Source organism: Mizuhopecten yessoensis, unplaced genomic scaffold (genome assembly GCF_002113885.1).
Source record: "Mizuhopecten yessoensis strain PY_sf001 unplaced genomic scaffold, ASM211388v2 scaffold2929, whole genome shotgun sequence".
Classification (NCBI taxonomy): Eukaryota; Metazoa; Mollusca; class Bivalvia; order Pectinida; family Pectinidae; genus Mizuhopecten; species Mizuhopecten yessoensis.
In genome coordinates, this window is record NW_018404790.1 from 724,460 (window position 1) to 750,910 (window position 26,451).

Here is a 26,451-nt window from a genome sequence, read left to right on the forward strand (position 1 = left end):
GTTATTGAAGACGGGATAAGGATGTACAAAATGACGCTGATCAAATCTTAGTTCCCTGCATGTTTTGGTAAAAATAGCCCTGCTGTATCTAACTGTATGCTATCGTAAGAGGCGTCTAATGTGGACCAACAGCAGAATCGGGCTCCTTTTCTTCTGTCTTCTGATTGAGGGAAAATAAAGACACCAATAAGTATATGTGTCCCCATTTTAACACTTTAGATCTGTATAAACTCTCGCTGTCCTGTTCTTTTTTCCGGCGTTGTCTCCATTGGCACCCGTCGTCATTTGTCCTTAGCTGTTCAAGGACGTGAAACAAAATACTAACAAACATCTGACTGAAAATTCGGTGTTGTTACTGTATTTAGAGGACACGACTTTACCCGTGTCTGTCATTCCAAACGTAGGATTTCGAGAAATGTGTTAACTGTCTGTTCAACATGGCGTCGATACCTTTCAACCACATCCGTCACAACAAAATAGTACCAAGAGTACGTTTTATATCACATAGAATTACCGGTTCCACTACAGTAACTTCACGTCAGAAATGAATACAACTCCAACCATATCAAGCTTCAGACAATGCGTTTAAGTGGTAAATTTTAACTTTTATGATGAGTGAAGATTTGAGGAAAGAAAATATATTACATGTATATATATATGTTTATAATCCGGGCTGTGTTACATGCGAGCTTTGTTTGTAATGTATGTAAATTCGCATTAGCAGTGTTCAAATCGGCAATGAATTCACTTAATATAGTATTTCATGTTGGTAGAGGGATCTAAAAACACTTGCAAGACAATTGCAAGTAAACCATGGAGTTCTCAGCTTGTATTTGTCTGCGGGCATCGTCGTTGCAGTTTGAGGATATGCAGAATTCATTTCTTCGATTATGTTATCTCGAAAATCACACAGAAAATTCGAAGAATACTGTACAAGATACAGTCTACGAGAAGGTAAATTAAATTAGCTCTGATGAGCTATCATTACGACAAATATATACTTAAAATACCAATAACACTATCATATATGAAGGTAAATGAAAGGTTTAGTTTTCTGCTTGAAGCGGAATTGTAATCACATTAATTTTACTGTATATACATTTGAGTAAAATAATGTATCACAAAGATAGCCCAGGTTACTAGGTGATCGGTACCCCCTACCTACAAAGCCCTTGATATTATAAAGTGACAATTTAGGTAATGAAGTCCTTTTTTTTGCTGCATTTCTTACTATTATTTTTTTCTTACTTTTCTTCCGCCCAAATGGTTTCCGGACGTTTCCTCAGAGATTGCTCATCAGATACGCGGTCATTCAACATGGCCGCCGTGGTCTCCAATTGATTGACACATATATAGGTGTACGCCAAGGTGATGCCAACGGTCCCTATTTATGTCTGATTTTGAACAAACTTTATAAAAAATTTTTTTTTTTAAAAACAGCTCTTTAGAGGGATTTTTGTAAAGGTCCCCGTTACAGTTGTAACTTTCTATTACTACTAAAAGGAGCGGGAAAATGCACGGCCAGTCCGGGATTCGAACCCGGGACCCTCCAAACTCTAGACGGACGCTCTACCAATTGAGCTACAATGTACCTAGTCACCGGCGAATAATCCAGTTCAGTTCCGCTGCAATTACAACATGTATTAGATTGACAAGATATTCACTAGCATGGCGTTACTACATGCAAGTATAAGACACTGACGGTACATACAAGTGTAATGTTATATATACTCAGATTGCAAACGATAACATTTTACAGAACGCACACTAACATAGCGTAATTGAACACAAAGAAGAACGAATTTCGCAAGATGGTGGCCGTTTGTGAGCGTTGACGATTGGGAATACTTGATATTGATCGTGGATTTTAAAGAAAACACCCTCTCATCGTCATGGTAGGCTGAGAAAACAAGACTTCCTTAGGTTTTACTTCATATTATGATTGATTCAGTAATTATTCTCCATTTACCACAATTACATATAAAAGGGTGCTACGCTGAACCCTTAAGATTGAATTGTAACGCCTGATTAAAAACAATATGGAAAAATACAGCAGTGATTACATACGATTCAATTAAATAACGTATCTTCGATATCAAAGTTATATCACTGACCAGGTTATTTTACAGCGTTTCAGTAAGAGTAACACATTATTTTTCGTCAGCATAAACAAAATTTCTGAAATTAATCAGCATGCTTATACATACAGAGAACACAACATTTAAACATCGGGTCGTCTTGTTTAAACTTAGCAGCAGATTTTCGAAAGAAAAGTTAACGCCGTTTTATATGACACGCGGATCTGTATTGCCAGCTGTAAGTTTTCGGCCATTTGTAATTTGACACTTCCTGTACTATAATTGCTTATTAAATGATGTTATCGACAAATAATATTGACTAAATGACTCGTCCAGCCGACATGAAATATCGGAAAGTCGTTTTACGGTCATTATAGATCAACCAGTTTGTAACAGGTGGTTCACTTCTTTTACATATTTCAAAACTCGGTTATCGCCAACATGTAAACATTGATTAAGATTTCATCCTGTAGACAAAGACCACATCTACTTCCGGTACAAACAGGTCATCATATAACCCCGTACTGTACACTCAGACGCCTAAGCGTTCGCACTTGCATTTAAAGTATCTTTACCTTGCCTTTCAATATCTTTACCTATATCACGTAGGGTATGCGAGGTCAGCTGCTGGACGCCGAGTGTACGTTTATCGCATTATATCTATATAAAAGGAACTCGTTATCGCACGAGATCTCTCCTACGGGTACCGTCCCCTTGTACACAGTGAGCGTGGAGGTCTCGTAGTTATCAGCGGTGCACCTCTGTGTATACATACAATGTCATGTATATTTACAATGTAGCCGACAAAGGATGGAAGTCCAACTGGCTATAAGTCTATGTTACGGCGCACTCCTTCCCCTGTATACAATCCGCCTAGCCGCCTCTCTGATATCGGTGTCAACACTGTGTATACCAGAGTAACGCTGATGTGGCCGGTGTTGGCTGTGGCTTTCGTGTTCTCTGTTGTGATTAATATATAACAGGAAAACTTCAGCGATTTCTTAAAAATTCACTAAGATGGCCGATAATAGTCCACAACAAAGTGATGACGAAAGAAATGCACCAAGTGAAGATGGAGATGCAGGTCAGGGTCAGACGCAAAAGTTTCCAAGCAATCCGCCGTCGAGGTCGCCGTCTACGACATCAGCGGATTCCCATGCCGCAAAATCATCCCTCCAAAAGGAATCAAAGCATCCGGAAATTCATAGGCCAGCGCCACCTGTACCCGTATCCGTCAGAACATCGAAGGTTAGTGTGTTGTTACGCGTTTTTGATGAATACACGTGTGTTATGCATTGTTGTTATGTAATAGGTCGTACTCCACCAAAACATGCGTATGTTTTATGACGCTACGGCCACATTAGCACACGTGTGTTATGTAGACTAGGCAGTAGTAACCAACTTCATTTGCTAGAAGAGTAACCTTATCACATTACAAACGTCACACATTTACGTGACGTCATTTGCAAATCCGCGACGGAGACAGAGAGGCCTGTCAAAAAGGAAAGTTCCATGATTATGTGTCTGGTAAACCGACGAGGACAAGGCGTTTAATGGGTTATGTGGTATGCGTAGAAAGAATTTCGTGACAATTAATGTATCATACTTATCAACCTACTGTTAATGATGTTTAAAATTTCAAGAAGACACTCGGTACACCTGGTGTCTGTTGGAAATTCGAAAAATAGATAAATAAATAAAGTTAAATAATATGATAAACAGCTGTTACTGGAATTTCTATTTAAACCGGTAGTTGTGTTATCATTGATTATATAATCAATCAATACAGTCTGAATAGCAACAACATACGTGACTGTTTGAGGATGGCTTCTCGACCTTTCGATTCGATATCGGAGACTTTACTTCTGTTTGATTACATCAGTTTTTTGCAGCATGACAAATTCGTTAACTATGATTTATGCAAGAAACAATGGTTGGATTATCTCCCGGGGTTTCACATTTCCCTCATCCTTGGCTAGGGAAATATGAACATACACAGGTAATATAAGCCCGTTGTACCTCAACTCAGGAAACCTATATCACCTGCAACAGGTGGTCGTGTGTGATAAATAACGTATGATTACGTCTGTTGACAGTATGAAAACACGTACGACGTCACGTATGACGACATCCCGCTGAGCCAGGGAAACCCTCCCCAAGTACAGCAACAACCGACCCCGCCGGGGCACGCATCCCCGTACACAGGGACTCCGACTCAAGCTCACACACTCCGGGGCAGTGCTTCCCAATATAACAACGAACCATCCGTCCCACATATTGACCTGATTGACAGGGACCCGACACACATCAATGACGATGTGAAGGTAAGTAATAAAGTTGAAGTTATCTGGTCTGTGACAATGAAATGGTGTGTTATGCGCATGCGTTTTCAGAAACGACGTAAAAGTTATCGCATAAAATGTGTGGTCGGCGGACCGTCGCTTTAAATTGATGGATGAAAATTCAGAGCAATATCTAGCTGATGCGAAATTTGAAACGTTGTGCTCGTATGAGGTTCCCTTAGGTATACACTTTGTTCGTATATCCTACATATGTTCAGGGTTCTCCCCAGATTGTTTTGGTCAGCCTGGTGATTTAATCAGTGTCAATTTCTTGTGTAAAAAGACCACTTTCAGTGCAAATAACAAGGTGATACGGTTCATAGTCTAAGGTGATACGGGTCAATTAAGCTGATTCGGCAGGGAGGATTTCAAACTGAAGCTGATACGGAGTCGTATCAGCTAAATGGCCTGGGGAGAAACCTGAATTGTTTCACTTTTTGTTTGAACGGGAAATTAAGGAAATTAAATCTCTCATACCACCACTGAAACTGTCCGTGTAACCACTACCCCTGAAACACCGTCCACTAAAACCTCTAATACCACCACTGAAACTGTCCGTGTAACCACTACCCATGAAATAGCGTCCACGAAAACCTCAACTACCACCACTGAAACTGTCCGTGTAACCACTAACCCTGAAACAGCCACCACTAAAACCCCTCATATCACCACTGAAACTGTCCGTGTAACCACTTCACCTTAAACAGCTCCCACTAAAACCTCTCATACCACCACTGAAACTGTCCGTGTAACCACTATCCCTGAAACAGCAACCACTTAAACCTTTAATACAACCACTGAAACTGTCCGTTTAACCACTTCCCCTGAAACAGCCACCACTAAATCCTCTAAAACCACCACAGAAACTGTCCGTGTAACCATTAAACCTGAAACAGCCACCACTTAAACCTCTAATATCACCACTGAAACTGTCCGTGTAACCACTACCCCTGAAGCAGCCACCACTAAAACCTCTAACACCGCCACAGAAACTGTCCGTGTAACCACTTCACCTTAAACAGCTCCCACTAAAACCTCTCATACCACCACTGAAACTGTCAGTGTAAACACTACTCCTGAAACAGCGGGGGCTAAAACATCTAATACCACCACTGCAACTGTCCGTGTTACCACTACCCGTCCGTGTAACCACTACCCCTAAAACAGCCACCACTAAATCCTCTAAAACCACCACAGAATCTGTCCGTGTAACCACTAAACCTGAAACTCCCACCACTAAAACCTCTAATATCCCCACTGAAACTGTCCGTGTTCCCACTTCTCCTGAACCAGCCACCCCTAAATCCTCTAATACCACCACAGGAACTGTCCGTGTAACCACTAACCCTGAAACTGCCACCACTTAAACATCCAATACCACCACTAAAACTGTCCGTGTAAACACTACTACTGAAACAGCCACCACTAACACATCTAATACCACCACTGCAACTGTCCGTGTTACCACTACCCGTCCGTGTAACCACTACCCCTAAAACAGCCACCACTAAATCCTCTAATACCCCCACTGAACCTGTCCGTGTAGCCACTAATCCTGAACCAGCCACCACTAAACCCTCTAATACCACCACTGAACCTGCCCGTGTAACCACTACCCCTAAAACAGCCACCACTAAATCCTCTAATACCACCACAGGAACTGTCCGTGTAACCACTAATCCGGAAACAGCCACCTTTAAAACATCTAATACCACCACTAAAACTGTCCGTGTAAACACTACTACTGAAACAGCCACCACTAACACATCTAATACCACCACTGCAACTGTCCGTGTTACCACTACCCGTCCGTGTAACCACTACCCCTGAAACAGGCAGCACTAAAACCTCTAATACCGCCACTGAAACTGCCAGTGTAACCACTAACCCTGAAACAGCCCCCACTAAATCCTCTAATACCACCACTGAACCTGCCCGTGTAACCACTACCCCTGAAACAGCAACCACTTAAACCTTTAATACATCCACTGAAACTGTCCGTTTAACCACTCCCCCTGAAACAGCCCCCACTAAAACATCTAATACAACCACTGAAACTGTCCGTGTAACGACTACCCCTGAAACAGCCAGCACTAAAACCTCTAATACCATCACTGAAACTGTCCGTGTTAGCACTTCTCCTGAAACAGCCCCCACTAAAACATCTAATACCACCACTGAAACTGTCCGTGTTACCACTTCTCCTGAAACAGCCACCACTAAATCCTCTAATACCACCACTGAAACTGTCCGTGAAACCATTAAACCTGAAACAGCCACCACTAAAACCTCTAACACCGCCACAGAAACTGTCCGTGTAACCACTACTCCTGAAACAGCCACCACTAAATCCTCTAATACCACCACAGAAACTGTCCGTGTAACCACTACCCCTGAAACACCGTCCACTAAAACCTCTAATACCACCACTGAAACTGTCCGTGTAACCACTAATCCGAAACAGCCACCTTTAAAACATCTAATACCACCACTAAACTGTCCGTGTTACCACTACCCCTGAAACAGCCACCACTAAAACCTCTAATCCCACCACTGAAACTGTCCGTGTTACCACTACCCCTGAAACAGGCAGCACTAAAACCTCTAATACCACCCCTGAAACTGTCCGTGTAACCACTACTCCTGAAACAGCCACCACTAAAACATCTAATACCACCACTGGAACTGTCCGTGTAACCACTAAACCTGAAACAGCCTACACTAAAACATCTAATACTACCACTGAAACTGTCCGTGTAACCACTACCCCTGAAACAGCCACCACTAAAACCTATAATACCACCACTGAAACTGTCCGTGTAACCACTAATCCGGAAACAGCCACCTTTAAAACATCTAATACCACCACTGGAACTGTCCGTGTAACCACTAAACCTGAAACAGCCACCACTAAAACATCTAATACCACCACTGAAACTGTCCGTGTAACCACTACCCCTGAAACAGCCACCACTAAAACCTCTATTACCACCACTGAAACTGTCCCTACAACCACTAAACCTGAAACAGCAAACACTAAAACCTCTAATACCACCACTGAAACAGTCCGTGTAACCACTAAACCTGAAACAGCCACCACTAAAACATCTAATACCACCACTGAAACTGTCCGTGTAACCACTACCCCTGAAGCAGCCACCACTAAAACATCTAATACCACCACTGAAACTGTCCGTGTAACCACTACCCCTGAAACAGCCACCACTAAAACCTCTAATACCACCACTGAAACTGTCCGTGTAACCACTAAACCTGAAACAGCCACCACTAAAACATCTAATACCACCACTGAAACTGTCCGTGTAACCACTACCCCTGAAACAGCCACCACTAAAACCTCTAATACCACCACTGAAACTGTCCGTGTAACCACTAAACCTGAAACAGCCACCACTAAAACATCTAATACCACCACTGAAACTGTCCGTGTAACCACTACCCCTGAAACAGCCACCACTAAAACCTCTAATACCACCACTGAAACTGTCCGTGTAACCACTAAACCTGAAACAGCCACCACTAAAACATCTAATACCACCACTGAAACTGTCCGTGTAACCACTACCCCTGAAACAGCCACCACTAAAACCTCTAATACCACCACTGAAACTGTCCGTGTAACCACTAAACCTGAAACAGCCACCACTAAAACATCTAATACCACCACTGAAACTGTCCGTGTAACCACTACCCCTGAAACAGCCACCACTAAAACCTCTAATACCACCACTGAAACTGTCCGTGTAACCACTAAACCTGAAACAGCCACCACTAAAACATCTAATACCACCACTGAAACTGTCCGTGTAACCACTACCCCTGAAACAGCCACCACTAAAACCTCTAATACCACCACTGAAACTGTCCGTGTAACCACTAAACCTGAAACAGCCACCACTAAAACATCTAATACCACCACTGAAACTGTCCGTGTAACCACTACCCCTGAAACAGCCACCACTAAAACCTCTAATACCACCACTGAAACTGTCCGTGTAACCACTAAACCTGAAACAGCCACCACTAAAACATCTAATACCACCACTGAAACTGTCCGTGTAACCACTACCCCTGAAACAGCCACCACTAAAACCTCTAATACCACCACTGAAACTGTCCGTGTAACCACTAAACCTGAAACAGCCACCACTAAAACATCTAATACCACCACTGAAACTGTCCGTGTAACCACTACCCCTGAAACAGCCACCACTAAAACCTCTAATACCACCACTGAAACTGTCCGTGTAACCACTAAACCTGAAACAGCCACCACTAAAACATCTAATACCACCACTGAAACTGTCCGTGTAACCACTACCCCTGAAACAGCCACCACTAAAACCTCTAATACCACCACTGAAACTGTCCGTGTAACCACTAAACCTGAAACAGCCACCACTAAAACATCTAATACCACCACTGAAACTGTCCGTGTAACCACTACCCCTGAAACAGCCACCACTAAAACCTCTAATACCACCACTGAAACTGTCCGTGTAACCACTAAACCTGAAACAGCCACCACTAAAACATCTAATACCACCACTGAAACTGTCCGTGTAACCACTACCCCTGAAACAGCCACCACTAAAACCTCTAATACCACCACTGAAACTGTCCGTGTAACCACTAAACCTGAAACAGCCACCACTAAAACATCTAATACCACCACTGAAACTGTCCGTGTAACCACTACCCCTGAAACAGCCACCACTAAAACCTCTAATACCACCACTGAAACTGTCCGTGTAACCACTAAACCTGAAACAGCCACCACTAAAACATCTAATACCACCACTGAAACTGTCCGTGTAACCACTACCCCTGAAACAGCCACCACTAAAACCTCTAATACCACCACTGAAACTGTCCGTGTAACCACTAAACCTGAAACAGCCACCACTAAAACATCTAATACCACCACTGAAACTGTCCGTGTAACCACTACCCCTGAAACAGCCACCACTAAAACCTCTAATACCACCACTGAAACTGTCCGTGTAACCACTAAACCTGAAACAGCCACCACTAAAACATCTAATACCACCACTGAAACTGTCCGTGTAACCACTACCCCTGAAACAGCCACCACTAAAACCTCTAATACCACCACTGAAACTGTCCGTGTAACCACTAAACCTGAAACAGCCACCACTAAAACATCTAATACCACCACTGAAACTGTCCGTGTAACCACTACCCCTGAAACAGCCACCACTAAAACCTCTAATACCACCACTGAAACTGTCCGTGTAACCACTAAACCTGAAACAGCCACCACTAAAACATCTAATACCACCACTGAAACTGTCCGTGTAACCACTACCCCTGAAACAGCCACCACTAAAACCTCTAATACCACCACTGAAACTGTCCGTGTAACCACTAAACCTGAAACAGCCACCACTAAAACATCTAATACCACCACTGAAACTGTCCGTGTAACCACTACCCCTGAAACAGCCACCACTAAAACCTCTAATACCACCACTGAAACTGTCCGTGTAACCACTAAACCTGAAACAGCCACCACTAAAACATCTAATACCACCACTGAAACTGTCCGTGTAACCACTACCCCTGAAACAGCCACCACTAAAACCTCTAATACCACCACTGAAACTGTCCGTGTAACCACTAAACCTGAAACAGCCACCACTAAAACATCTAATACCACCACTGAAACTGTCCGTGTAACCACTACCCCTGAAACAGCCACCACTAAAACCTCTAATACCACCACTGAAACTGTCCGTGTAACCACTAAACCTGAAACAGCCACCACTAAAACATCTAATACCACCACTGAAACTGTCCGTGTAACCACTACCCCTGAAACAGCCACCACTAAAACCTCTAATACCACCACTGAAACTGTCCGTGTAACCACTAAACCTGAAACAGCCACCACTAAAACATCTAATACCACCACTGAAACTGTCCGTGTAACCACTACCCCTGAAACAGCCACCACTAAAACCTCTAATACCACCACTGAAACTGTCCGTGTAACCACTAAACCTGAAACAGCCACCACTAAAACATCTAATACCACCACTGAAACTGTCCGTGTAACCACTACTCCTGAAACAGCCACCACTAAAACCTCTATTACCACCACTGAAACTGTCCGTGTAACCATTACTCCTGAAACAGCCACCACTAAAACCTCTAATACCACCACTGAAACTGTCCGTATAACCACTAAACCTGAAACAGCCACCACTAAAACCTCAACTACCACCACTGAAACTGTCCGTGTAACCACTAAACCTGAAACAGCCACCACTAAAACATCTAATACCACCACTGAAACTGTCCGTGTAACCACTACACCTGAAACAGCCACCACTAAAACCTCTAATACCACCACTGAAACTGTCCGTGTAACCACTAAACCTGAAACAGCCACCACTAAAACATCTAATACCACCACTGAAACTGTCCGTGTAACCACTACACCTGAAACAGCCACCACTAAAACCTCTAATACCACCACTGAAACTGTCCGTGTAACCACTAAACCTGAAACAGCCACCACTAAAACATCTAATACCACCACTGAAACTGTCCGTGTAACCACTACACCTGAAACAGCCACCACTAAAACCTCTAATACCACCACTGAAACTGTCCGTGTAACCACTAAACCTGAAACAGCCACCACTAAAACATCTAATACCACCACTGAAACTGTCCGTGTAACCACTACCCCTGAAACAGCCACCACTAAAACCTCTAATACCACCACTGAAACTGTCCGTGTAACCACTAAACCTGAAACAGCCACCACTAAAACATCTAATACCACCACTGAAACTGTCCGTGTAACCACTACCCCTGAAACAGCCACCACTAAAACCTCTAATACCACCACTGAAACTGTCCGTGTAACCACTAAACCTGAAACAGCCACCACTAAAACATCTAATACCACCACTGAAACTGTCCGTGTAACCACTACCCCTGAAACAGCCACCACTAAAACCTCTAATACCACCACTGAAACTGTCCGTGTAACCACTAAACCTGAAACAGCCACCACTAAAACATCTAATACCACCACTGAAACTGTCCGTGTAACCACTACCCCTGAAACAGCCACCACTAAAACCTCTAATACCACCACTGAAACTGTCCGTGTAACCACTAAACCTGAAACAGCCACCACTAAAACATCTAATACCACCACTGAAACTGTCCGTGTAACCACTACCCCTGAAACAGCCACCACTAAAACCTCTAATACCACCACTGAAACTGTCCGTGTAACCACTAAACCTGAAACAGCCACCACTAAAACATCTAATACCACCACTGAAACTGTCCGTGTAACCACTACCCCTGAAACAGCCACCACTAAAACCTCTAATACCACCACTGAAACTGTCCGTGTAACCACTAAACCTGAAACAGCCACCACTAAAACATCTAATACCACCACTGAAACTGTCCGTGTAACCACTACCCCTGAAACAGCCACCACTAAAACCTCTAATACCACCACTGAAACTGTCCGTGTAACCACTAAACCTGAAACAGCCACCACTAAAACATCTAATACCACCACTGAAACTGTCCGTGTAACCACTACCCCTGAAACAGCCACCACTAAAACCTCTAATACCACCACTGAAACTGTCCGTGTAACCACTAAACCTGAAACAGCCACCACTAAAACATCTAATACCACCACTGAAACTGTCCGTGTAACCACTACCCCTGAAACAGCCACCACTAAAACCTCTAATACCACCACTGAAACTGTCCGTGTTACCACTAAACCTGAAACAGCCACCACTAAAACATCTAATACCACCACTGAAACTGTCCGTGTAACCACTAAACCTGAAACAGCCACCACTAAAACATCTAATACCACCACTGAAACTGTCCGTGCAACCACTAAACCTGAAACAGCCACCACTTAAACATCTAATACCACCACTTAAACTGTCCGTGTAACCACTAATCCGGAAACAGCAACCACTTAAACCTTTAATACAACCACTGAAACTGTCCGTTTAACCACTTCCCCTGAAACAGCCACCACTAAATCCTCTAATACCACCACTGAAACTGTCCGTGTAACCATTACTCCTGAAACAGCCACCACTAAAACATCTCCTATACCATGCACCAATCAACATCGCCACACCACATTATACAACCACCAACACAACCACCACCCCCACGTTACGGCCGTAGCACGACATTGCTTACCTCAATTTTCATTAAAGGACAAATTCCATGACAACACTTAATTATTCCTAACATAAACTGACTCGTATTTACCCTTTCACAGGAAATGGAAGTTAAATCGTAATGCAATTGCGCCCCACTCTCCCTACCTCCTTCTAGAAATACAAATGTATGGCATTCCCTATTCAATGAAATACAAGAGTACATTATATTTGTAATATTTGGTACAAAGACATTGAAATTATTGCAATGCGATTATATTCAAATCTATCTTCTTCTGCAGGTGGAGTTTGATGACTTGTTCGCCGAACCAGATGGCTCCCACAGTATCGATTGTGTGTGGGTGAATAGCGCAATTGTTTTCACAAAAACTAAATTCTGGTGCTACAGAATTCTCACCGCCATTTTTGCAATCCCGTGTGCCTTTTGTTGGGGTATAAGTTTCGCGTGCCTCACGTGCGGCACCGTATGGAATGTGCGACCATTGATCAGGCGCTACGCTATAGAAATTATTCCCTATGCTAAGATATGGAGAATATTCCTAGAGGCCATCGTTAGTCCTGTGTTTGAAGCCTGTGGAAGGATATTCAGTGGAATAACAATCACAATGAAAAAGGAGTGAACCGGTTGTGTTACTGCGCTTGTTTACACTTAAGAAGTACATGTTTGGCCAGTCGGTGACAACATTGAAAGTGATCGACACAAACAAAGATGTCAAATATATGTAACATTTTCTTATGTTTTTGATTAATAAAACGGTTTTCATTTATGAATTCGGTGTATATTTTATAACATACTTGGTGTCCGAGTTCGTACAGTGTTTAATGCAATGACACTGTTTAACTGTGTAACAGGAAAAATGCACGGCCAGACAGGGATTCGAACCCAGGACCCTCCAAACTATTGACAGTCTCTCTACCAATTGAGTTACCAGGTCGCCGGCGAGCGAACCATTCCAGTCACAGGCACCACTGTAACAGGAGCGAGAAATACAGGACCAGACCGGGGTTCGAACCCGGAACCCTCTAAACTCTATACGGACACTCTGCCAATGAAACTACCTGGTCGCCGGCGAACAACCCGGTCCAGTTCCTCTACATTTGGTTAGTTCTGGTAACCTGTGTATATCTATTTATACTGTGTGATGTCTATTGTCCTTGAACCATATGTAGGTCATAAATTGTTTACAGTGAGTTTAATCCCCAGTAATAAAATAAGGTGTTGTCATTGTAATGGTCCCTTGATATAGTATTTGGGAGGTAGGGAGTTCTTTCAATTCTATACACAGTAATTTGGCTTTCCATCAATGGTTCATTCTTTAATTCGTTGACTAATTAGTTTACTCTACATTCACCCAGACATTTTCCATACATAATTACTCACATTTATTTCTGATAAACTTGCATAACATCAAACTAAGCTAATTATGAGTCACGGTGTTTGTGAGCTTCGATGTGCGATAAATATAACTATTTAACATATTTAATCTATAGACATAATCTCATGGTGTTGATAAATTAAGCATGCGTTGACATGGATATTGATAGATAACTTTTGGACTGATTAAATAACGTAATGACATTTTTAAAAGGGCAACAATAATAAATCATTCTTAATAAATGTTATTATGAAGTATTGGATAATATTATACTGACAACGGTTAACCAGTTGTTGCGTTTGCCATAAATGCCGATAGTATCCTGACCTGGGACAGAACCCTTTGCATTCCCCACTCGGGCGAACGCTAAACACTCGGGACAAAAATGAGGTACATGTATTGCCAAGAAAAGCGCTAGGAAAACAAATATTATAAGAAAGAAGAGAGAAAATACAAGTGTATTTAAAGTTGCAATGGGTGCAGCAGATTCATGTTGGTTACTTTCATGTCGCCAACACAAAAGACGAAATCCCCATTTGTGCAGAGGGTGTCCCATGTGCGGTACCTCCTTCAACTTGCAGTGAGTAAAAGCAGCTTTATTCTTTTCTCAATTCTCGACCTGCAGTTGCAGTTACTGACCTTTGGGATTTATCATCATTAAGTGTGCGAGTTGTTATAATTAACAATAAAATGGCGCCATTGGTGATAGAGACCATATATTGCGAAACGCTGTAAATGTTTGTTATGTATATACAGGATATCTAAACAGTACGGACCTATCTGTCTCTCTTTGACAATAGTGCACCTAGGAGTCTTTCGGAGGGGTTAAGAAGTTTACAGTCTGTAATTCGTCTGTAAAAATACAAACTGTTTTAGTATAGTAATCAGAAAATGAATTACTTATGCCAACTGAAAATAAATACAAAGATACCGCGTGTATTTTGGTTAAAAAGTCATATATGGATTTGTTGGCAGATCATTTGAACTCGGTAGCTTCATGACAAACAGTTAACGTCCTTTTATATGTTATAACGTATTAAATGTGTGATACCGAGTGTAAATTAATACCACGGACTTAGATAATCTAATTCCGTGTTAATACTGAGTAACATTGAGTCTACATGAATTTATGAAAAAAACAATTGTGAAAAATATTTCAATTGTTACCATTTTCACTCTTTATAAGACTGGTTTTGATGATATTAATTGAAAATGTTGTATATCAATATTTCAATTGTACAAAAATTGCAATATTGAGCTAGTAAAACCTGTGAAAACGAAGTCGATTAGAATGTATACGAGTTACCTCCCTTTTCCCATAGCGAGAGTCCGATTAAAACTATACAAAAGTTGCTTCCCCTCCCCTTATCCGTCAGTAACCAGGTATGTGTTCTCACTGGCGCGAGTACGTCACCGTGTCCGATTGTTTATCGTTGTTACGGACACCTGTCTGGTCAGGCGTGATCTGTTTGGCCACTGTCCAGTTCGTACCTGTTGATAATTAGCCGTATAAACGGTTAGGGTTATTCTGAGTGCTGTCATTGACAGTTCGTGTAAACTTTACTTCTATAGGTTGTTTACCTTGTCAGTAAAACTACCTGATCAAATAGCGTGTGCTTACTGTTATGAAGGAGTAAGGCTATATCCATGAACAGTGTATAACAATATGTGTTCCTTTGCTGCCATTAACAACTAAATAGAACTCTTATTGGGTGTGTTTAATCTAAACATCAGGATCGAATGTAAGGAAACGAATTAAAATTGATGAACGTGTAGTAAAAAGTTCAAAGTTCGAGTTGAAGTTGAAGTTGTCGTTTCTATGTTAGCGAAAAGCCATGAATTCATCCATCCGTCAGCAGTCCGCAACCTTGCCCGCTGTCACTCACCCAGCCCCTGTTTCCCATGGTAAAGAGGGAGACAACTCTGATAAGCGAGATGCGTGTGTGGTTAACGGTCTGGCGAGGCCACCCTTGAGTTGGGTGTTGCAACTGAGATCATCTATGTTCAACCCCGGAATTAGATTATCTTAGTCTGTGGTTCAACGCTGTTTACGCTATCATTGTTTTAATTCAATCAACAACGTATACAGCCATACACGTCTCTGATCACATACTCAATAAAGCTATGATATCGATAGCATCATTTAGCCAATATTTCGTGTCTGGTATGTGACTGTATATAATGTTAGGACAAGAACAGCGATATCAATTAGACCGGAAGTAACATAAATAATGCTTATAAAATGTTGATAACTCGGGTTCCTTTATCTTTAGAATTTTTAAGACTGATAATCACTTTCTGAAGAAAAAAAACCTTTTCAATTTTTTGTATTAAAGGAAAAAGAATATTTTGGTCCTCGAGATGGAGAAAATATGAGCATATTTTTAAAAGTCGGGAAAATTCCTTGTTTTCATACATACAGCGTGTCTTTTCTAGTTCATACATAAATAAGTGATATCTGGACTACATGTCTTGGTATCCTTTAGCACTCTTTCACAAATTGTTTGACCGGATCTTTTTCCAAAATAATATGCTGAAATATTAATTTTTACCAAAAAATCCAATGAAATCATAGAGTGTGTTGTGTATGTATTTTAAAAAAATGAATTCCATTTTATTCTGAAATTGCAGGCTGTCATTTATCTGATTTACGTTTTTCATTTAAAAAAGGAAAGAACTACTGTGTTAAAAGGCAAGAATTTTTAAAATGAATTAAATTATTTAAGGAATATTACGAAAATAAATCTAGAGTTAATTTGGCTAAACGCAGATAATGAAAGAAGAATAACTTAATTTGTTGCACACCATATTGTATTATGGTGTGTATATTTTATCCTTTTTATGTGGTAAGTGTTGCGCTGAGTACATTTCACATTTAAAACCGATAAGTCAAAAGACTCGGGACAATACAGAACTTCAACTTAGTTTAAATTGAGACAATAGTTTTTTGTTGGTGTTTATCCTTTACTGGGGCGGTTTGTTTCCCAGCTATGTGTGGTAATTATGAACTAAACTTTCAAGTTGAATAGAAAATGCCAATGTGATTGTGAAAATACGGCATTGTTAAAGTTGTGAATGGTCATTGTGTCCGCTGGTAACTATAAACAATGTCGGAATGTTGTTGGTGACTTGCCGTGTTGCTAAGTGTCGGCCATGATCCAAATTAGCGTAACTATACACACGAGCCGGTGGCCTTGTTGACCGACCAGTAAGGTGTCCTTAGTGTTGGCCAGGAATCAATTAGCATGTGAATGTCTGATCATTAGGGGGGAGTCCCACGCATCTGTTTATTCAACAGCTCGGACACCCGGGACTGACCATTCCACAAATTAAAAGTCGTGTGCATACAGGTATGGACACGTTTTTCTGCGATTTTGTCAACGATCTGCTACTATTGGGTGAAGGGTAGAGACCCGTGAGACTGTTTATTTATCGAACCAAGTTATTACTTAAAGACAAATACATGCTATATATGCTATATAATATATGATATATGCTATATGATATATGCTATATAATAAACAATCTCCCTCAAATCTTACCGCAAAACATTATTGATTCGAAACAACAATCAATCTTCCTCAAAGACCACAGACAAATCTTATTGATTTGAAATACACACCAATCTCCCTCAAATCTGACTATACTATTTATAACTCAGCGTATTTGTTTCTATTGTTTTAGAGGTCGTAACCCAGAGTGTGAATCGCTACTCCTTTTTTAAATGACGTCACTCTGAAATTTTATCGAAATTGAGCCCTTTTTCGTCAGAAGTTGGGTACTTCCGTTCAGAAAGCCTGTTGCCTAAATGTCACGCAAGGTTCAAAGTCATGTCTGAATATTAATGTCTTGTTATTCCAAAATGAACCCAAAATATATACATTGATATTAGTTTTAAATCATGACAAAAGCAACCGTTATATTTAAATATATACAAATTTATTTCCTTTGATGAGGTCAAAACTGTGTTTACAAACGCCATAGATACAAAATAAACACTATCACCATGGATACGTGTAAACAAATGAGTTCTATCCATATGTAAAGTTGTGGAAATGTCTGTTCGAAAAACCATCATTATTATGCGCCTCTGTTGCGGAGAATAAATAATATCACAGATAAACAATGTTTACGCACATGGAGGTATTCCAGTTTTTCGTTATGATTCTTGCTGTGTTAGAGTGAGGTATAGACCGCATGTCAAGTTCTGATCTGATGTTTAATGTCAGGTGAACTGTTACATTACACCTACCATCCTCTTCCTGCTCATTTCTTGAAATGTATAAAGCATCCGCCACATGCCTCCGTACATGGTTGTATGCAACAGTTGATGATGAGGCTGTAGATCTTCTGGCAGAGTCCACAGTTGATCTCGAAGACCTTCATGCATGGGGTGATGAACCAGATATGGTAGAAAGCAATGTAGGCGAACTCACAGCCCCATTCCGCTGCAATACAGATACCACAGAAGAGGGTGAGGATCTTGTAGCAGAGTCCCTTCCACAATTCGAAACAGGTGTAGGACAGCTTCCAGACGCAGTCGATACTGTGGGTACCATCGGGCTCACCCAGGACATCGTTAAACAGCAAAGTCTAAAAGGGAAGAGGGAACACATTTGTTTAAATCGGGGTCATATAAGGCTGCGTATTTAAAACAAAATATTACGAATGGACTTTCTTGAAAGACTTAGAATATTGACTGTCTGGTAACCTAGCAACAGTATCAAACACTGAGGCGAATCCAGACTTGTCTAGGGGAGGTGTGGGGAGGAGCGGAGGATGATTGTGGAAAACTTCCGTCGTCCCCCCCCCCCCCCCCCCCCCCCCCCCCACGAAAAAAATAATTGACAAAAATATAATTAAATAATGAACACTGAGATGTGAGTTAAACAAAGTTACAAATAGTCTATGTCCACATCCCGCTGCTGAAGAGTTCACAGTGTTTGTCCGCCAATTAATTAAAACTTCACATAACTTTTTTTTTTTTTTTTTCTCACAAGAACAAAACTAAAAAATATTTAATTGACAAAACTATCGGAAGTGTGATATCGCCAACTGTTGTATGTCTCTGTAGTAAGGGGTTAAATCGCATTAATAAATCGCATTAATAAATCGGATTAAATCTCTGATCATACACATGAATTTAAAATTTGACATGTACAGAACGCTTTTAGAAGCATTAAGAAAATCGGATGTTTTAGCGAATCGACGAAATCAGTTTCTAAAGTAATAATCTGACACGCACACACAAACAACATTTTCTGTAAAAAGTTCTATTTTAAAATATATATTTCCATTAAATTAAAAATCAAATTGATTACTTACCCCTAAATGGCTGTTAAGGCTATTGGGATCCCTAGCAACTAAATCAACTTGGTCGTCAGACATGGTGTTAGATGGCGTCTATAGTAACGTCTGTAATGGATGAGCTCGTAAATCGGACTGATCCACAGTGGCCAGGGTCAGTTTTAATACCTAGTGTCTTCTGGTTGCGTAGGAACAAGCGCGAGACAATTTAGATCAATCAAATTTGGACTGACCACTTAGTTGCCGTAGTGGAACATTGGTATAGCATAAACAAAAGGGTCAACATTTAAATCAATTTACATTGCTTTAGGGCTGAACATTTGAAGGACATGGTCAATGTATGATATTGACCACTGCATTGCTTGTCTAAGGACTAGATTAAACAAACCACACTGTTGTGTAGTGTTGTTTGGAAACGGGGGCTAAATATAACGGTCTTCCATTCTCAAGTTAAACACTGTTTGTATGATATTGTGTGTTAAGTGATTTGGCATACATCTGTATCTTTGTAGACTTATTTAGTACTGGTTTATTTTTTTACGAAAATAGTCTTGTTATGACTGAAACATTGTTTTAGGGAAAATACGGTTTTCTTTTTTTGTCTTCTGCCTTTAACTTAAAGCCCTTGTACCCCTCCCTCCCCCTCTCTCGAATTTTAACCCCTCCGTCTTGTATCTACCAGGTATATGCTGCACGTCTCCGACTGATATCTTGGCATAAACACCCCACTTTGACACTCTCAGCCACGGAAAGTTTTAATAAACTGGCAACTTATGTCGGTCACATTTTATCTCGGTCAAACTTTGTCCACGATGGTTTCTAAACCGTCAACTTCACGAAGCATTTGTTTTAACATGTCGTTAAATTGTATATACCGGTACAAGAACGCAAAACACATTCGAAATAGTTATAATAAGTAATTCTTACAGATATCATATATTTCATAGGTACTGTCATATCATAAAGATGTTCGCTGGGAAAATCATGTCGTATTATTACGCCAGTCTTAAAATGTTCTCCGATGAATATACCAGTATCATTATATAATCCCTTAATTTCTACAGTAATTATATATATATGTAATTCAATGATGTATCTATTTGTACAGCCTCCGAATTAACATACAGGAACCCGTCAAATTATTCCGGAGAATGTTTGTGTAGGATATGTACCAAACTTGACCGTTTCTCCTTACAATGGTCAGATATAGATATTCCTCGTAACATAATCGATAATTTATTCAGGTATCACCCGTCTTACGTCATCAAACTAAAGAAGACATATGTGTTGAAAAGGAAATAATAATTCATTATATGTTGAGAAGCGCAATGGCTGGTCAAGAATCTGATCGTTTAAACTCCAACCACAGAAATTTAAGAAACTCTATAGCTGGATGTTTTGAGCTGTACAATCGCTATTGACGTTATAATCGGGACAATTTCCGATCGTCTTCATTAATAATTAATCTTCAGCTTCCATGGCAATGCTATGAACGGATTTTGATATTGCATACAAAGAAAACGTTATGATTTTTAAATTGCACTTCCCAAGTTAGAATAATTATCTTGTGGTTACTGATTAGAAGGGGCGCGGAAGAGAAAAAGGAAAATATTATACTATCATCATTATCATAAAAATTACCATAAAATGATTGGGAGAAAAAGCGTCTGTCTTCATGTGTCTTAACCGTGATTTATACAAATTGTAATATTATTTAAACATCAAAGTATTCGAACATGTAATTACTCATTTGTTGATGTCTGTATCAAGTAGAAACGTATTTACCATTCTTTATGTTTTTCACTTTTCATTGTGAGTAATTATCACGTCATAGTAGCATTAGAGCGTAAGCCACGCCGCTTTAATACTATACTAGTTTAGGTGCTTGATTGTGTTATTGTTTGTTGTAGTAGAGGTAATATGTATTGTCCTGTCCACCTAATATTGTCAGGGCCACACTGTCAGAAATCAAGCCGGTACGGGTCCTCTCTTGTCACCGACATAAGGAGCTTACGAGTACCGAATTCTGCGGACGAGGATTAATTAACAGAAATAAGGACTTAAGCTAACTACAGTTTTACCGGCGTCTGATATTGAGTACAAAACGGAGAAAGATTTTTTTCTGTAAAAATTCAATACACTCGATATAATTATATACTTGGTAGACATTATTTATCTAACATTCAATTTTACAAACAAAATTACAAACATAGTCAATGAGTCATTATGACGCTCGTATAAGTCAAACAAGATATACAGTGTATTAATATGTTAAAAGATGGCAGTACCAGCGTTACCTTGGATGTCAATACCACACACGACATACAGGTGGATATTGTATACATACTGTATTATTGGAGGGTAACAGCACCAAGAGTCACCCTTACCGTGCTACTGTCGCTCACGACATGAATTAGATTCTATATTCAAAACATTATATGTGTTAGAGAGTGATAGTACCTAGAGTCAACCCGGCGATGTTACTGTCGCACATAACATACAGTTAAATATAATATAAATACTACAATTGTTAGAGGGTGATAGTAACTAGAGTCACCCCGGCGATGTTACTGTCGCACATAACATACAGTTAGATATAATATAAATACTACAATTGTTAGAGGGTGATAGTACCTAAGGTCATCCCGGGGATGCTAACATACTGTTAGATATGATATAAATACTACATTTGTTAGAGGGCGATAGTAACTAGAGTCACCCCGGCGATGTTACTGTCGCACATAACATACAGTTAGATATGATATTTCACATAACTTTGTTAGAGGGTGATAGTACCTAGGGGCACCCCGGCGATATTACTGTCGCACATAACATGCAGCTAGATATGATATAAATGCTACATTTGTTAGAGGGCGATAGTACCTAGAGTCCCCCCGGCGATGTTACTGTCGCACATAACATACAGTTAGATATAATATAAATACTACATTTGTTAGAGGGTGATAGTACCTAGGGTCACCCCAGCGATATTATTGTCACACATATCATAAAGTAAGATGTAATAGAAATACTACATTCATTAGAAGTGGACAGTGCATTGGGTCACCCCGTGGATGTTGCTGTCACAAAGGAAATACATTTAGATATTGTTTAAATACTAGATATATTAGAGGTTGATATTACCAAGGGTCACCCGGGCAGGTCGAGGTCACACAGAACATTCGTTATATATTAAATAAAAGCTACATTCTTCAAGGGTTAAAACACCTAGGGCAGCCCATTGATGATGCTGTCACAAAGGACAGGAATACATCAGAAGCCAATAGTGTCTAGGGTCAGCTGAGAGTGCCACGGCCATACAGTTAAATATTACATTAGTTGGAGGTTGACAGTACCCAGTTTCCCCAACTTTTTCACAATCACTCGAAGTGATATCCGAGGGGTGAATCTAGGTACTTTCACCTTGTAATGGGTATAAAATGTATCATTGTATCATATCAAACGTTATGATAAACAAAGGTTTGGAATGTGTATATATAATATTTATTGACATGAATTTCAACAAAATAACATTAGACATTGTAAAGATAATTTACATACTGGTGTAAAATACAATGAATGCTGCTAACAATATGACTCGGTCACTCTGGAAAACCGTAAATATGGTGACTACAAACCAAACGAACGTTACACGCATCGACTTTGCGCAGTAAACATTTTTTACGGTCACCCGTTACTAAGCCGTTGTCTAGCACACTTCCATTGATTCAAAGTTAAACAAAAGTTAAGGTCATGGTCAGGGAACATGTTTAACTGAAACATTTACCTACAACATTTAATACAGTACTTAACATGCCATATTTTCATGTAGTGCTAATTTTACAACTTTCCGTCTTTTTGGTGTCAATGTATTGTATTTTTTAATTGCTGTTCGTCCTTGTTTAGGTCAGGAATGGTTTCAATGTTGTGGTCAAGTAACCATGTATCCACTCCCAGGTATTGTCCTGTTAAATGGTCAGTTCTTTATAGGTGACCTACAATGGAATCTGTATACAAAGGTATATTGACGTTACATACTTGTCAATGTACAGATTGGTCGAACTTGTATTTGATTGTCCACTACCCTTTTTACTGCCTTCTCAAAGAGAGTCCAGCTAGTGATATTTACCTATCGGGTGGAGCGTGTAGAAAACCAATAGGAAATAGTTCATTGATATCGTCAATTATTAATAGAAAAACGAAATAATGTAGTTTGTTTTAGACTTACCTCATTTTTACATAAATAGTGTATATCAAACAGTTTTATTAGCATTGTTTCTTTAATTCATTTAAGTTAACATTGATTGTTTTGAACTCATTTTATGATATTAAAAGAGACAACAATATACCAACTACTATACTGATAGTAAAACACTGCCTCTCATTTTATCTTTATTATGAACAAACTGATTCGCCTATAGTTAAAATTCGTTTGCCATGCAATTGACAGATTGACAGAATTTTAGGCATTCGGAATTTTAATGTTTGAAAAAAATAAAAAATGCAGGGGCGAACTCGGAAATTTAACATTACAAAGCCCACACTTTACCAATACTGCAAAACAAGAAAAATACAAGCAAAACACAAAAATGAGTGTCTAGTTTATGAACCACAAAGCATATAGAAATTAATAGGGGAAGTTACTATAAGGCCAACAAGTTACTCCTTTTAGTTGCTTCATCATCTACATAGAAGGGAGGATACTCTAAGTCGAAACAGTCTGATTGGAACTCTCCTTCGCGATTATAACTGATACAGCGGTACCCTTCACCTTAAATAAAACATCACTCATCTTACAGAGTTATTTTTAGTTCGATTTCCAATTTATAGTGCTTCCTAGATAGAATCAAGTCATCGTGAGAAATAAGTGTCTCGATAGTATAACTGGGCCAATTCATCTCATTGTGGTATAAATATTTAACAGTCTCGATTGTCCAGCTAATCTCTTGTTGAACTAAGCTCATTTACAACTTACGATTGTAGTATTTCCACAATACTTTAGTGTAAGTCCGATTCTCATTGCTTTCATACAAACATACCCACGTTTTGCTTTGTGAATGAAAACCATGTACGAAGAAGGTGTGTTTACTAGGTACTGAGGATATTATACTATCATGCTTATCTGTCTTTATTTGAGAGAAGGATATACGTGTATTTTGTTTACATGATTACTGAGAATGCTATTAATCTCACCCTCTGTAACCCAGTAGTGGTGAAGTTTGCTTTTCGTCTGGTCAGTTTTATTTGTGCCATAGTGTTGTGGCAACCTGGTCAGTGTTTATGGCGCTTTTCTTTATATATTACGTCCGAAGGCCTTTGCTTTTAACCCTTTCTTAACACATAACCGATTAATGAACATTCTTTAAAGGGCGAGTACTAATACGAGGTATATGGTCATTGTAATGCCATATTTATGAGTGTTAGCACACCTTACGGTTTCTGAGTTCCATCGCAACCTAACCGAAATCAACAACTATGACCCATGCTTGTTAACCATAATGGATAGGAATTTTAATTAAAAAGTTTCATTTTTGCTCTCACGTTAGAATCAGTACTGTCATATGAGAGCCCAATGTACTGTTTTTACTCCTGTTTCGGAGCCAGCATTGAGGCTTGGTAAGACTGATGTAATTAAAACCGGGGTTTATAACACGTTCGGAACGCATACTTTTGCTATTGCGATTACGACTTTACTCATGTTCTGTATACAAGTGGCAGAAAGATGTGAAATTCTAGGAAAAAAAAGAAATTTCAAACGATGATAAGAATAATAATTTATTTTCCAATCAACTCTTCCATGTGCGATCGCTGTCTTTTCTACAGCCACCTTTTCAACTGACCATAAATGTGTCCAAATCATTTTCTTTGTGAGTGGTTAGATGTGAATATTTTTTCTCATATTCGGTATTCGTTTCATTTGCGCACACATTCGATATTAAAGGAAGAATATCTCGGTACTTAATAATTATAGATACATATGTATATAACTACAGCCATTCAAATTGATCTATAAATAGCAATTTTAAGTATATGTTGTTGTTTTAGATATTTTTATTTTCCATGTTACATATTTCTTATTTGCAATTTTTTAAAGATATATATATTTCGATGTTTTCCCGACACCTGTAAATAGTGACGCAATGTCGAACAGCCGTTCCCTGTTCAATTACGCTTACCTGGCTGTCAATGGATTGGTCAAGTAACATTCCACTGCCAGGTATTGTCCAGTTAAATGGTCAATTCTGTTAAAATGACCTACAATGGTATTTACAAAGGTGTATTGAATTTATATTCTTGCCAATGTATAGATTGGTCGTATATTGATTTGAAAGCTACCCTTGCGGTTCTGGATAGAATATTTACAAATCGGTTGGTGCGTGTTGAACTTAGTCAGAACATCTACACGTAACATTCACTATGCTACGCAATTGGTGACTTATTCATTCTCTTTGATGTAACCAATAATGTACTATATATACGTAAAATACCAAAACAATGAGTAAAAATACACCTCGTGCTTTGAAAGTACAACATTTGATAAAGCGCCCTATCTAGCTAACAAAAGCCACTCTAAAGCGCGTTACAGTACATAGATATACAATTAATACAATTAGCATATACCTCAATCAATACAATGCTTGAGGAATTTGCAGGAGCTGCCTTATCAGGCGCTTCCTACTAGTCCTATGTCACCTGGCTAATATCTCCCTATGTGTGTATGCCTGTGTATGTGTTGGAGATGTAATGTGTTCTGTTTGTAGTGGGACCGTGCTTCCAACGGCATCATTTATTGTGCCACCCCACTTGAATGCTACAGCACATCCACCCGGACCAATGTATACACCACCTGGGTTGTTGGAGTTGTGTGGGCAGGAGAAAAACTGTTATTTATTTCTCTTGAAGTCGACATCATATTCTCATATTATCTTTGACAGAATTCACATGTTTGAATTCCAAAAACATCTTAAATATGACCTTTTATTTCTAGTTTCGTTCATGTTCCAAATGGTAAATGTGGACGTTCCGGCATTGCACATTATGTTCGATTCGAATCATTCTTAAGATTTTCATTTTGGCAAAACTCATCCCGTGTTGTTTGGGTAACATTATGTCCCCCTCC

At 39.7% G+C, this 26,451-nt stretch overlaps 2 protein-coding genes across 2 annotated transcripts; one reads left to right on the forward strand and one right to left on the reverse strand.

Moving 5' to 3' along the window:
- The first annotated feature begins 2,297 nt into the window (after positions 1-2,297).
- LOC110446692 (caveolin-1-like) lies at positions 2,298-13,415 on the forward strand. The gene is made up of 3 exons (XM_021491975.1): positions 2,298-3,326; positions 4,175-4,402; positions 12,930-13,415. Exons 1-3 carry the CDS (start codon positions 3,096-3,098, stop codon positions 13,266-13,268), a joined length of 798 nt encoding a protein of 265 aa, XP_021347650.1. The 5' UTR covers positions 2,298-3,095; the 3' UTR covers positions 13,269-13,415.
- Positions 13,416-17,941: 4,526 nt separating this feature from the next.
- Positions 17,942-19,476, reverse strand: LOC110446694 (caveolin-1-like). The gene is made up of 2 exons (XM_021491976.1): positions 19,350-19,476; positions 17,942-18,617 (listed from the first exon to the last, which is right to left on the reverse strand). Exons 1-2 carry the CDS (start codon positions 19,410-19,412, stop codon positions 18,291-18,293), a joined length of 390 nt encoding a protein of 129 aa, XP_021347651.1. The 5' UTR covers positions 19,413-19,476; the 3' UTR covers positions 17,942-18,290.
- Positions 19,477-26,451: the final 6,975 nt, after the last annotated feature.